The 15,353-nt window shown below is 40.7% G+C and overlaps 1 protein-coding gene across 1 annotated transcript in view; it reads left to right on the plus strand.

Moving 5' to 3' along the window:
* The first annotated feature begins 9,185 nt into the window (after positions 1-9,185).
* The window catches only part of rgl1 (ral guanine nucleotide dissociation stimulator-like 1), a 50,086-nt gene continuing 43,918 nt past the window's right edge, over positions 9,186-15,353 (plus strand). The window contains exon 1 of the mRNA XM_062998827.1: positions 9,186-9,477. Coding sequence (XP_062854897.1) covers positions 9,343-9,477 — 135 coding nt within the window. The 5' untranslated portion in view covers positions 9,186-9,342. The remainder of the gene's footprint in view (positions 9,478-15,353) is intronic.

The following is a 15,353-nucleotide window of genomic DNA, read 5'->3' on the forward strand; positions in this document are numbered from 1 at the left end:
GATGTCCTCCTTTTTGGGGTCTAATGTTCTACTTTTTGTGGTCTGATGTCCTCCTTTTTGGGGGTCTGATTTTCTCCTTTTTTGGGGTCTGATGTCCTCCATTTTGGGGGTCTGATTTTCTCCTTTTTTGGAGTCTGATGTTGTCCTTTTGGGGTCTGATGTCCTTTTTGGGGTCTGATGTTCTCCTTTTGGTGTCTGATGTCCTTTTTGGGGTCTGATGTCCTTATTGATTTCCTTATATTATAAAGTATTATTTGGTTATATAACAGCAAAATATTCCTAATAAATCTCTTACTACTCATTTTAATAAACAGTAGATACCATACCTAGTTTGTTTGTTTAGATTAGCACTAAAGCTATAAGGCTAATGTAGCTAACAAGTAAAGAAAGTTTATAGTTAGTTGAGCGCTGTGTTGGACACACACTTACCTCAAAGTACAATCATTGGTAAAATAATTATTTAAAATATTTAGGGATTTCAGTCATACTTCTATAAAATCGAGTAAATGTCCAAAAGCGGATTCTAACCACGATCCTCCATGATTGTGTACATAAAGCCATGTCCATAAAGACGTCGTAATGAGTAAATATTACTTTAGGAATGTCCGGATCTAATGAGAAATTCTTTAACTTTAGAAAAATCACATAAATTATTTAATTCGCTGTTCATATTTTGTATTTTCACCAATTAATTGTAATTCCCTCTATGCTCCGTGCATCCCACCCACGTCCCGAACCTGCGGTAGGTTTAAAAATGAACCGTACACGAAGTATTTCAGTTTATTGAGCTCCTACATCTTCCTTCTTCTTCCATAACCTCAAGGTGGCGTCATACGTCCATATCTGTGAAGGTTTTTTAGTCCTCCAGGTCCACAGGAAGTCGAGAACACTGAATTTGTGGTTTAACCCAACAGTGGTTTTACCAATTTTCCAAGGGACTTCAGTGGATGCATCTGGATCCCACTGGAACCAAAGTAAGAGATCAGAAATGAAGATCACAGGGTAGATTTCCAAATTCATATTGCCAAAATGAAGTAAAACTGTACGTACAATATTGATTAGGATACAATAATAGCACAAAATATGGGGTAGCACAAAAGACAGGAAACAACAGGTAAAGCCAATGAACCATGATCACAAACATATGATTAAAATAATCTAAAAATAAATTCAAATAAGAAAAGGGGAGCCTAAAATAGGTGTGGAACCTAAAAATTTTACTTTATGAATAAAAAAATTGGTGTATAGAATGAAACAATTACGGTGGGTAGCACTGTCGCCTCACAGCAAGAAGGTCCTGGGTTTGATCCCCAGGTGGAACGGTCCGGGTCCTTTCTGTGTGGTGTTTGTATGTTCTTCCTGTGTCTGTGTGGGTTTCCTCCGGGAACTCCGGTTTCCTCCCACAGTCCATAAACATGCAAGTGAGGTGAACTGGAGATACAAAATTGTCCATGACTGTGTTTGATATTAAACTGATGAATCTTGTGTAACCAGTCACTACCTGTCCTGTCATGAATGTAACTAGGGTGTGCAATGACGCTAAAATCTTAGTAAATAACTATTGAAATCGTTACTATAGAAACATATTATATATTTAAGCTTCTAAAAGTTGGTAACTTTAATTGGTTTAAACACGTGATCTTGCAAGTCAGACCAAAATGTATTTATCTTGCATGTAACAAAAAAATGAATGATGGTTTCCTCAGCATCTCTACAGAAGGTGCAGCTCTCAACATTAACAAATGTTAAAATAACTGAACTAACGGGATATATATCTTATGTAAAATTTTAAAATGAATATCCTTAGGCTTATTAGGCATACAAAACTTTTTTGTTAACAACCAGGCATTTCTTCAATTTATATCCTCAATATAAGCTGTCCGCCAAATGTGTCTATTATCACACTTTTTTATATACGCTTATTCCATTTAAAAGCAGTGATGACTGTGATTTTACTTTACCCTCCAGGCTCCATGGAACTCATTTAACTCTTCACAAGCTGGACCAGACCACTAGGAAACTTCACATACACACTAGAACGTGATTAATATACAGTACAATGGCATCACATGACATCAATAATACATGTAAATAAGTATAATAATAATCATAACTATTAATAATATCAGCTTTAATAATAAAGTAATATTAGTAATAAATATAATAAACATACTTTTTTCAGTTTCATTTCATTTTCATGTTTTACTTCTGCTTTATCCTGGTCAGTTAATGGTGGGTCCAGCATCCCTGGAATCACTGGGCACAATGCAGTAACACACCCTGGACAGGACGCCCATCTATAATGAGGTCTCAGCCAACTTCCCCAGTGATAGCACTGCTTGGGATTCAAACCCTAGACTGCAGCCTTAGTGGGCTTGCGTAATTTAACACTGCACCTCCCAAGTGCTTCCTATAATAATAATAATAATAATAACTACTCTTTTATGTATTGGAACTTTGACTGTGTATTTCTGCCCTGCACCCAGAGTTTCCAGATTCCTACTGAGATCCTGATCAGATGTGGTAGTTATTGAGGATAAATTCTTATATTTACTGATTTGGTGTGTGGGTGGTGCAGCCAGGCGTTTACACAAACATGATGTGCTATGTCTAAGGGGGGATGGCCAAGGCTTTGCAATGGATTGGCACCCTGTCCAAGATGTTCCCACTTTGCACCTGATCAGAATAAAGCGGTAGATAAAAATGAAGTGAAATTCATTTTTGCTGATTAATACGGTGTAGGTAAGAATGGCAAGTTAAAAACCCCGTCCGGTTTTGTAAACACAGGAGATGAGTCAAAGAGAGAGAGAGGGGGAGATGGTTTGAAGGGGAGAGAGGTGTAATTTGGTGAGATTTATTTGTGGTGCAGACATTTCTCTCCTCCTACAGTAAAAGCTCAGAGACTGCAGAGCAATGCGGAGAATATTATTACTGCCGGCAGCTCTTCATTACCTTCTACTGCCTCTGTCTGTACTAGGCCTCAACTACATTACATTACATTTGGTTTAGTTCTTGGTATTAGGTCTAGATCTTGGTTTCAGGTGCTATTGGAATTGGTCTTACTCTTGATATGAGGTGATTTGGGTCTTGTTCATGTGCATTGGTCTTAGCCTGGGGTGCTGTTACTTTTGGTCTTTATCTCGGGGACTATGCTTCTTGGTCTTGTCTCAGGTGCTATTAGACCCTGTCCTGTCTTGACCCTAGGTAGTGTGGGTCTTGATCTTATCATGGTTTCAGATGCTATGGGTCTTGCTCTTGTCTTGGGCAGTGGTAGCGCAACAGTTAAGGTAATGGACTAGTAATCAAAAGGTTGCTGTATCAAGCCCCACAAATACCAGGTTGCTCTGCCAAGTTGCAACAATTGGGCTCTTGAGCAAGGATTGTATATGCTCACATGCCACTTTTGATAAAACTGTCTGGTCACGTCATGGTTTCAAATAATTTAAGTCTTGTCTTGGTCTTAGATGATTTGAGTCTTGGTCATGGGTTGGTTTCAGAAGCTATGGGTCTTGGTCTTAAATGTTATAGGTCTTGTCTTGGGCAGTGGTAGCCTCAGCAGTTAAGGTAATGGACTAGTAATTGGAAGGTCACTTTATTAGGCTCCACATCTGCCAGGTTGCCATTGTTGGGTGCTTAAGCAAGGATTGTACAGCTCACAAGTCGATGTCTGCTAATTGCTGTAAATGTCTTTGTCCTAGGTAAACTGAGTCTTCATCATGTCCTGGTATCAGATGCAATGGGCCTTGGTCTTGTCTTGGACTCAGATGCAATGGGACTTGGTCTTGTCTTGGACTCAGGTGTTTTAGGTCTTGGTCATGTCTTGGTTTTAGATGCAGAAGGCCTTGGTCTTGTCTTGGTCTCAAGTGATGTATGTCTCGGCCATGTCTTGGTTTCACAGACTGTGGGTCTTGGTCTATAATGATTTGAGTCTTGGTCTTGTCTTGGTCTCAGGTGATGTATGTCTTGGTCATGGTTTTGTTTTAGAAGCTATAAGTCTTGTCTTGGTAGCTCAGCTGTTAAGGTAATGGACTACAAATTAGAAGGTTGCTTTATTAAGCTCCACATCTGCCAGGTTGTCACTGTTGGGTTCTTAAGCAAGTATTGTAGTCGCTTTTGATAAAAATGTCTGCTAGTTGCCATAAATGTAAATGTCTTGGTCTCAGGTGAATTACATGTTGGTCATGGCCTGGTTTTTGAAACTATGGCTCTTTGGCCCAGGTGATATGTGTCTTGTCTTGTCTTGGCACGCTCTTGACTACAACAGTGAACGGTGGAGTCAAAGTACTGGAGATAAAAAGTTTAATGGGAATAATTAAATGATTATCTAAGGTAAAAGATTATATAACGCCTCAACCTGCCATACACACCCTCTCCTGCTGGCATTCTTCAGCTTTGGTTTCTAGGAAATCAAACATCAGTAAACATCAGCAACATTTTTTTTTACTGTAGCTGCCACAGATACCCTTCAGTCTCAAGTTGTGTCCATTATCAATGTATGTCATAGCTATGAGATATAGCATTTACTTTTATAGTCCTTTTACTTTTTAGGTCCAAAAACGTCTGTTGTATTTATTGTAGGTCCTTGTCGTGGTCACAATGTTCTCGGTCTGCACTGTGTATTTTGTATTGTGTGCATTTGTGTTCTGTTTTGAACCGTTTTGAACCATTTGATTATGTATTGGTATAAAGCTGAAATGACACTAACGCCTCTTGAACGTGAATTTTAAATTGGATGCCAGTTTTCTGAGTTCAGGGTCTGTTTCTCTGGTGATTATTTGGGTTGTAACTCACTGGTGGACTGAGTAGCTTGCCAGAGTTCCAACCAAGCATTGTGTCCTATGTTTTGACTTGAGTCTGTCCCTTTGTCCCCATTGCATGGATTGCAGTGTTTCTGCTTCTGTAATGCAATCGCCTGTCTGTCTTTCTTCTACTCTTGAGTCTCACTTGGGGCTGTGGATTTTGTTTGGTTTGGTTCATTATTTTCTAGAGTTCAGAACCCCAGCTCTAGTGTGCTAGCGGAATATCCCGCTGCACCACGGCCATTATATTTGATACAGTTTGGGGAAGACCCTTTTCTGTTACAGGATGGTTGTGCTCTTGTGCCCATTGTGAGTCTTGTGAGGAACTTTAGTGGCCTGCACACATCCCTGACCACCCTAAGCTTAACCCCACTGAACACCTCTGGAATAAATTGGAGTGTCGATCGCAAGCAAGGCATCTTTGTTAAACTTCAGCCCCAAGTGAGACTCGAGAGTAGAAAAAAGACAGACAGGCGATTGCATTACAGAAGCAGACACACTGCAATCCATGCAATGGGGAAAAAGGGACAGACTCAAAACATAAGACTCAATGGAACCAGTGGAACAGACCCAGAACTCTAATTTCAAGTTCATGTTCAAGAGGCGTTAGTGTAACTTCAGCTTTATACACTGGTGTGTGTGTGTGTGTGTGTGTGTGTGTGTGTGTATCGGTCAGTTTGTACTTTTTCCTCCGGATGTTTTGATGTCTCTTCACCTGCTGCTGATTAACCTGCTCGTTCTGGACTACAGTTGGAAGTTCACTGTTTTTTTATCAGGTTCACTTGCCACATGATTTATTTTTTAAACGTCAGCAGTGGGTGTTGCTAAAACACCTAAAATGAATGAATATGAGGGACGTCCACGTTATTTTTGGCCATGTAGGGTAGTTTCTACCTTAAATTTTTTAGGTAGCTTCACTAAATGCTATCAGATCCATTTGTAATAGCAAAAAATATATATAAAAACAGACAGGGGCGTGTCGGTGGGTCACCTCACAGCAAGAAGGCCACTGTTCCATATTTCTTTAGTTTTAGGACCTTGTTTAAGTTTACAGCTCATCTGAGAGACTCAAACCACATTTCACACTTTGGGCTTTTGGTCCAGTCATAATCTGCCCTGGCAAATTCATATTTAATGTAAAGAGTCATTATTCGGTGTATCGTGGCACGTTCGGAGTCCTGTCCATCTGCATTGCAATTTTTGGTGCTTCAGGTGGAAGTGTTTCTATTTACCACGGTTTCTCTTTCATGGATTTGCCAGCTCCTCTGTCTGGCAAACCTGCTCATTCTTTTCTGGAACTGTAACACTGGGTTTGCTTTTGGTCCGGTTTTCCACTGATGTGTGATGCCAGCACACTCCTCCTGGGAACTCACCTGGTGTCGGGGTGTTTGTGTCTGTGAATTGTCTCAGAGTTGGCATGATGTCCCTTTTTTGGGGCGAAATGGAGCCTGTACATCCATGTTATATGTTGGGTGTCCCAGCTGGTAGGGTCTCGCACAAGCTTTGCCCATTTTGGCTAATTCTAGGGGGTTGCCTAGTGTTTCATTTTGTCTGAGAACTAACTGGGTTGGCCTGTTATATTAAGACAACTGGTTCTCTGTACTGCTCTGTCTCTGCTCTGTCCACTTTCTCCTTTGTGGGCTGCATATTTTATATGGTACTTTGTTTCCGTTATTTTGGCCACCACATTTATTGTGTTATTCTACCCTGGACCAGCATTTTGCACTGCGGGGCTTCACCTTGTGCTTCACTAAATGTAAATCTACACATATCAAGAGGTCTACGTAATCAAGAAGTCGCTGTTTAAGCCCCACCACTGCCAGATTGCCACTGTTGGGCCCTTGAGCAAGGCCCTTAACCCTCAATTACATAGACAATATACTGTCACAGTACTGTAAGTCACTTTAGATGAAAGCGTCTACTAAATGCCAAAAATGTAAATGTAAATATTATTATTATTATTAGTATGTTTATTATACCTGATTTTAAAAGGGATAATCATTGGCGTTGAGGTGTATTAGACCCTCTAGACCTGGACTAAGCAAAACACTCTCAGGACATCAGTGTCCCTGACATGGAATACCACACACGCCTGTGTTGTTGTGTGAACTTTGGAGCTGAATTATTGTTTAACACAGGAGTGTTATAGTTATCAGCTACTGAATAACTCAGATCGCTGTACATGACGAATCTTTAGACCTTCAACACTGTAGACCAGCGATTCTTAAACCCTCCTGTGACCCTCTTGACACAGGTTATGATATTATTGATGACACAAGGTGTTGTTCTTGCTCATAGGAGATTCAATGAATCCATAATGAAGATAAATATCTTGTATTTTCTGATTTTGGTTGATGAACGGATGGTAGGAGCTTCCTCACCTGGGTCGCTTCTGCTGGATCTGCATCAACAACTGAATCAGAATCATTCATGGTCACCGTGCATTGACCTTTGCACTTCTAAGTTGAGCAAATTAAATAATCATCCATTTACAAAGACCCCCTGTAGGGTACAGCTAGTTTAAAATCTATAAGATCTATATGACCACACAGCTAATCTCTCGTATGCCAATAGCCTACTGATTTTCCCGTCCCATTACATTCTGATTCTTCTTACTCTTCTCAATTAAATGCAACAGGATCCAAATCTCGGCCCCCTGGTTGGGAACCAGTGCTGTAGCCCACAAATAATTTTAGATAGACAGAAAACAGTGCAGGACCCTCCAGAATGGTCCTCAAATGGTTCTGTTTATTTTTAGGATGCATGTGGGGTTCCTAAAGCGGAAGCTATTAAAATGTGTGCTTTATTGGAACCCTTTGGGGGGCAGAACCACAGACTAAACCTCTGGGCAAGAATAAAGTGGATTTTGGGTGTCACAATATATTCAGATCTTACCTTTGATACACACGTTAATAATATTACTAGAGTTGCTTTCTTTCATCTGCGTAATATCTCTAAAATAAGAAATATACTATCTGTAAATGACGCTGAAAAACTGATCCATGCGTTTATAACTTCTGGGTTAGATTACTGTAATGCTCTTCTCACTGGATGCTCCATAAACGAACTCCAGTTAGTTCAAAATGCAGCAGCTCGAGTGCTAACCAGAACTAGAAAGTTTGATCATATCAGTCCTGTTCTATCATCTCTACACTGGCTGCCAGTTAAATTCTGCATTGATTACAAAATACTTTTACTAACTTATAAAGAGCTACATGGTCTGGCTCCACAGTATCTGAGTGATCTGAGTGATCACTACAACCCAGCACATTCACTTCGCTCACAAGATGCAGGGTTACTTATAGTTCCTAGAACTAAAAAGATTGTGGAAAAATGGCTTTGGAATAATCTTCCTGCCTCTGTTTGGGACTCGGACACAGTGTCGATGTTTAAGTCTATAGACAAAGGCGCAGAGCTTGGGGGTTCATGACCTTGTTACCTGCTCGCTCTCCCTTTTAGTTATGCTGTAATAATTCGGGGTGCTACTAAAAAGAGTCTAAAGCTACTCTGTGTAAAACTGATATTTTACTCTTAATGATTTCACACTGTAACTACATCTTCTATTGTTTTACCCCGAGGTTGTTTTGACGGAAACCTGTTCACCCTCTCGAGGTGTCAAGTCCAGACTGCAGTGCAAACAATGCTGCTCCTACTAGATGTGACGGACACCTGGCGTGTTTGCACCAAAAATGTCAAGAACTCACTACAGACTTTATCACAGACTGGACTGAACAATGAAGTCCAATTATTTTTTCAGATTTAATTATAGGGGAAAAGAAGTGGTTGGTGGAAGTGGTCGTGTTAGAAGGGGTGTGTGACAGAGCGAGGACTCAGTTTGAGGATTCAACTGGATATGACTAGATGGGGCGATAAAGGCGAAAAACAATACAAAACAACAAGAAAACAAACTCTCTTTTGACTGAATGGACAGAGATGCCCACAGACACGCTCCAAGTTCATGGTGTGTATCACCCAAAGACTTCTGGGTAGGAATTGTTCATGGATTGCTCATTACTTTAATTCTTTAATCCCCTCATTTCCTCTCGGATGAACACCCCAGGAATCTGCTTCTATGTCTGATTATTTTTCTCTTTTTATTTTTTTTAATTCCAGTTCTTTCTCTTGGACTCTTTCTCCTGCACTTTCACCCCCCTGACGCTCTGTTTTTTATTGTCCGTGCTCTCATTAGCGCGGAGTTTGCTCTGAATCTGTCTCCCACTAAAACAGGCGGAGTTTTACACACAATAGGCTTTAATCGCTCATGTGGCTGGAGTCGAGAGCCAAGCTTCTCTCACATGAGAGAGCAGGAGCGAGAGCGAGAACAGTGAGAGAGAGAGAGAGAGAGAGAGAGAGAGTTCGCTTGTTCCTCTCAGCTCGCACCGGTCCACAGCTACGGGGACAAAACACCAACGCCGAGGCGGAAAATGAAGAACCCTCGTGGTCGTCTTCATCGCCGTCATCTTTCTCGTCCTGTAGTCCTGGGACTGTCTTCGTTTCGTTAGTCGACGCAGACATTCGGACCGGGGTGACGCAGGAGGGCATCATGATCTCTCAGTACCCGCTGGCATCGCTGCTGCCCTGGCCGCCCCTGCCCCTCTGCCTTGAGCTGGACACTGACGGAGGAGTGGCACTGCAGAGGTACCAGCCACGTTCTCCGGACAGCAGCCCTCGACACTGGGTGAGTTCCAACCCCGCTCTTTGTACGCTGTGTGTGTGTGTGGCATCAGTTTTTAGTTGGCGCACCACTTGACAGTTTGAAGAGGGGTCCGCTTGGGGAACGGAGGGTGCAGACGATGCATAGTGATGCCCTCCTGCAGATGTGACTTGAATATTTGAAATTTTGGTAAATCTGACTCTGTCCTGGTCAGGGTCGAGAAGCAGAGGGGTCGAGGGGTGTATGGAAATGTTCTACCATGTACTACCATGTACTGTATGGCTCGGTGGGTAGCACTGACCCCTCACACCAAAACAGTCTTGGGTTTTAAAACAAAGTGAGCTCTGGAATGAACCGGAACATCAACATTAGTTCCGGTTCATTCCAGAGCTGTTTTTGATCGAGCTTGCTTTGTGCACTGGGTCACAGTCATGCTGGAACAGGAAAGGAAAAGGAAATTGTTCCTGCAAGGTTGGAATCCATCTGAGATGTGCTTGGGCCCAGAGAACTCAGGTTCAGGTTGCATTTCTTGATGCAGGGGCGTTCCGTGTTAAGTCACAACAGTTTTCCGAAGTACTCCCGAGTCTATGTGGGTTCACTTTAAAGTAGCAGTGGCGTTCTGTGTTAGGTCACAACGGTTTTCCGAAGTGCTCCAGCGCCTATGTGGTTATAATTAAAAGTAGTAGGACTTTTTGACCACAGCACACATTTTTACCGTCTTTCGGCTGATCTGAGCTCAGGAACTCTGCACAGAGGTTCAGGTTGTATTTCTTGATGCAGCGGTGTTCCGTGTTAAGTCATGTCGGTTTTACAAAGTACTCCCAAGCAGCGGCGTTTTGTGTTAGGTAATAATGGTTTTCCGAAGTACACCTGAATCTATGTGGTTATACTCAAAAGTTGCAGGACCACAGCACACTTTTCTACTGTCTTTTGACTGATCTGAGATGAGCTCTGGAACTCAGCACAGAGGTTCAATTTGCATTTCTTGATGCAGTGGTGGACTTTGTTATGTCACAACAGTTTTCCCAAGTACTTCCGAGGTTGAAGTTATATTTAAAAGTAGTAGCGACGTTCTGTGTTAGGTCACAACGGTTTTCCGAAGTACTCATGAGCCTATGTGGTTATATTTAAAAGTAGCAGGACCATTTGACCAGAGCGTACATTTCTACAGTCTTTTGGACCATCTGAGATGATCTCGGGCCCGGAGAACCCGGCACAGAGGTTCAGGTTCCATTTCTTGACACAGCGGTGGTCTGTGTTAAGTCACGACAGTTTTCCGAAGTACTCCAGAGCATATGGGACTACATTTAGAAGTAACAGCGGCATTCTGTGTTAAGTCACATCGGTTTTACCAAGTACTCTAGAGCCTATGGGGTTATACTTAAAGGTAGCAGGACTATTTGACCACAGCACACATTTCCACAGTCTTTCGGCTCATCTGAGATGAACTTGGGCCTGGAGAACTTGACACAGAGGTTCAGGTTACATTTCTTGACACAGCGGCAGTCCATGTTAATTCACGACAGTTTTCCGAAGTACTCCCGAGCCTATGGGACTACATTTAGAAGTACACAATGGTTTTCTGAAGTACTCCACGGCCTATGTGGTTATATTTAAAGGTAGGAGTGGCATTCTGAATTAAGCCACAAGTACTTGATCTTGGGCCCGGAGAACTCGACACAGAGGTTCAGATTGCATTTGTTGATGCAGCGGCGGGTCGTCACAACGGTTTTCTGAAGTACTTCAGGGTCAATGTGGTTATATTTAAAAGGAGCAGGACTATTTGACCACAGTGTACATTTCTACACTCTTTTGGTCCATCTGAGATTATCTTGGCCCCGGAGAACTCGACACAGAGGTTCAGGGTGCATTCCTTGACGTAGCGGCGGGCCGTGTTAAGTCACTTTTAAGTAGGTAAGTAACTGTTTTCCGAAGTACTCCCGAGTTTATGTGGTTATATTTAAAAGTGTTTTGTCATGCAGAAGGACATGCACATTCAACAGTGGTTTGAAGCTTTGCCTCACGCAGGCTGAATCTTTCCACAATATTATGTACGGTAGATGGTGAAAAACCTCAATTATTTGCTTTGTTGGAGACTGAGCCTCCCTCTATCATGATTCCCTCACGTTATTTTTTATTGCATTTTACAAAATGTCCCAACTTTTATGGAAATGTGTTTGTTGATGTATAAAGCTGCTCAAAATAGAATTTAAATTCTCAGAAGTATTTTTACTTATTTTTTGAAGAATAGCTGATGACGGACTGGAAAAAGCGAGACAGAGATCCTCTCTGTTTCTTATCTGGTCTCCTTGGTGACTGTTTCCTTACACACTGAACTGTTTCCTGCGATTGTTCTTACACACACACACACACACACACACACACACTTGCTTAAACGTGGATTTTTACAGTCACGATTCGACACACAGCGACAAAACGTCTGGATCAGCAGGAACGTTTGCACTGGTGCACTTTTGTTCTCCAGTTCTACCCACAAATGTTCACTGTCAGTAACACACAGTACCGACGCCACGTCCGCTTCCCACTGAGCATGTGCAGGGTAGAAACCAGGGGGGACACGGGGGTCCCATCCACCCTCCAAAAATATCCACAACCAACTTTCACTGCAGAGTAACTGCACTGTTTTAGTGCATGATAGTAAATAATAAACGGCTTCCTTTCTACTGGGTTTATAATGGGAGAGATTGATTAATTGGTTGATTGATTTGATTGGTTGATCGATTGATTCGTTGGTTCGTATATGTGCCCGAATCTCGCGCCTGACAGGACAAATCCCCCTCCCCCCAGATATACTCAATCACCATCTATGTAGACGCCCGACCGACCGATAGCACCTCTGAGAATTCTAACCCTGGATCCCAGTGGTATCGGACTACTGTAATTTACTGTGCACACACACACACACACACACACACACACACACACACACACACACACACACACTTTAGTGAATAAAAGCATGTGAACTTGAACGTATAAGTTTTATTATATTGTCCACCGTTCAAGCGTTTGATTTGCCCGAGCTTTTAAAACGACTCCTCCTGTCGAGTGTGTGTTAGTTCACGGGTTTATCAGCATGAGTGGGTGGGAGGCACGCCCCCCCCCGCCCCCCCATCCTGAGCTCGTCCACATAAATCTCATTCTTTTCACTTCACCCTTCCTTTCTCTCACACAGATTCCCGTCTTCTAATCCCCGTCTTCCACTCGGTAATCACCCTGTTTACCAGCACCGCTCACCCAGATATGATTTATTCTATTCTTATCTGTTACCTCCCACCACTGTTGGGCCCCTGAGCAAGGCCCTTAACCCTCAATGGCTCAATAAATTGGGATTGGCTTCAGCGCTCCCTCGTTATTCAGTCAGATTATCTCTTAGAATCACTAAGGCGCCTCAGTAGGAGCATTTTAGACATGCCCTCTTCTCAGGAGGGTGGAGAGAGCGCTAGGTTTACACACAGCTGATGTCCATAAAGACGGGATCTGGTGACTTTGGTGTAGAAGAGCCTCAGGGTCCCGACCTTAATCTCACTCAACACCTCCAATTAACCCTGTTAAAATCTGGAATGAATTGGAATGTCAACCGTGAGCCGGGCTTTCCTCAATCAGCATCAGTGCCTGTCCATTCAAAGTGTATTTATTTATTATACTAATAATAATTATAAGTAAACATGTTCCATTGTTTAACAGCAAACAAAAGCTTCCTCAATGTTCCTCCCAGTTTAGTCATATCCAAACATCGTTATCGTAACATCGTTATTGTAACATTGTTATCGTAACATTTTTATTGTAACATTGTTATCGTAACATTTTTATTGTAACATTATTATCGTAACATTATTATAACATCATTATCTTAACATTGTTATCGTAACATTATTATCAGAACATCGCTATCGTAACATCGCTATCGTAACATCATTATCATAACATTATTATCGTAACTTTATTATCGTAACATCGTTATTGTAACATCGTTATCGTAACATTATTATCAGAACATTATTATTGTAACATTGTTATCGTAACATTGTTATTGTAACATTATTATCGTAACATTATTATAACATCATTATATTAACATTGTTATCGTAACATTATTATCAGAACATCGCTATCGTAACATCGCTATTGTAACGTTATTATCATAACATTGTTATTGTAACATTGTTATCATAACAATCATAACAGTATGTTGTCATAACAGTATTGTAACATTGTTATCGTAACATCGTTATCATAACATTGTTATCGTAACATCGTTATAGTAACATTGTTATTGTACCATTATTATCGTAACATAATTATCGTAACATTATCATAACTTTATTATTGTAACATAATTTTCGTAACATCACTATCGTAACATTGTTATCGTACCATTATTATCGTAACATAATTATCGTAACATTGTTAGCGTAACATTATTATCATAACGTTGTTATCATAACATCGTTATTGTAACATTGTTATTGTAACATTGTTATCGTAACATCATTATTGTAACATCATATCGTAACATCGTTATTGTAACATTATCGTAACATCGTGATCGTAACATCTTTATCGTAAAATTGTTATTGTAATATTATCGTAACATATCGTAACAGAGGCTGTTAGCTCATAATTCTGTGATGGTACGGCTAATGATGTCGGACCAAAGTACAGCTCCTGACGGACACCTGAGCGGCTGTAAACGGCAGTCCCATATCTGCAGCGTTCGCGCTCTGAGCTGGTTTATTAGCGGTCAGTGAACTGTAGTAAAATACGCCGTGGCCGGTGCGATCCGGCCGGCGCGTGTAAGGTCACTATGGGTCATCGTAACTTCCACGACGCCGGCGCGTGCTGGCTGTGATTGGACTGAATTTAGGACGTGCACATGAAGCTTTTTCACATCTGCAGCTCTTCCTGTTTTTATTCCTCACTCGGTCTGAGAGGTTTTTATGGAAAGTGTCACCACGTGATTTTTTATTCTCACTCTTAGTCACGCCGGCGTTTTTCTGTCCTGGTTCAGATGATTCATTCATTCATGAGTTACCAAAGCAGATTAATACAGAAATCTGCAGTCCTGGATCCTGAGAAACTGATACGAAACCTCACGTTCTTTATTTCTGCAGAACACAAGTACAAAGATTCTTCTGAGCGAATCACAGCACGAGGAATCAAGGAGTCGACTCAACTCCTAAAGATTCACTTAAAACAACCGACAAGAGTTCTTCAAAAAGTTTCCTCACTTTTTAAACTCTATTAAGAATTTCAAAAACAAATGGCATCCTTTTTCTACATCGTCATAACATCGTTATTATAACATTAGTAACGTAACATTGTTGTCATAACATTATTATCATAACATTATTAACGTAACATCGTTGTCATAACATTGTTATCATAACATTATTAACGTAACATTGTTGTCGTAACATTATTATCGTAACATCGTTATCATAACATTATTATTGTAACATTATTATCATAACATTATCATAACATTGTTATCGTAACATTATTATCGTAACATCGTTATCAGAACATTAATATCGTAACATTATCGTAACATTATTATTGTAACATCGTTGTCAGAACATTAATATCGTAACATTGTTATCGTAACATTATTAACGTAACATTATTATCATAACATTATTATCATAACATTATTATCGTAACATTATTATCGTAACATCGCTATCAGAACATTAATATCGTAACATTGTTATCATAACATTATTAACGTAACATCGTTATCAGAACATTAATATCGTAACATTATTATCGTAACATCGTTATCATAACATTACTATTGTAACATTATTATCATAACATTGTTATCGTAACATTATTATCGTAACATTATTATCGTAACATCGCTATCAGAACATTAA

This window comes from Trichomycterus rosablanca, chromosome 7 (assembly GCF_030014385.1).
Source record: "Trichomycterus rosablanca isolate fTriRos1 chromosome 7, fTriRos1.hap1, whole genome shotgun sequence".
NCBI lineage: Eukaryota > Metazoa > Chordata > Actinopteri > Siluriformes > Trichomycteridae > Trichomycterus > Trichomycterus rosablanca.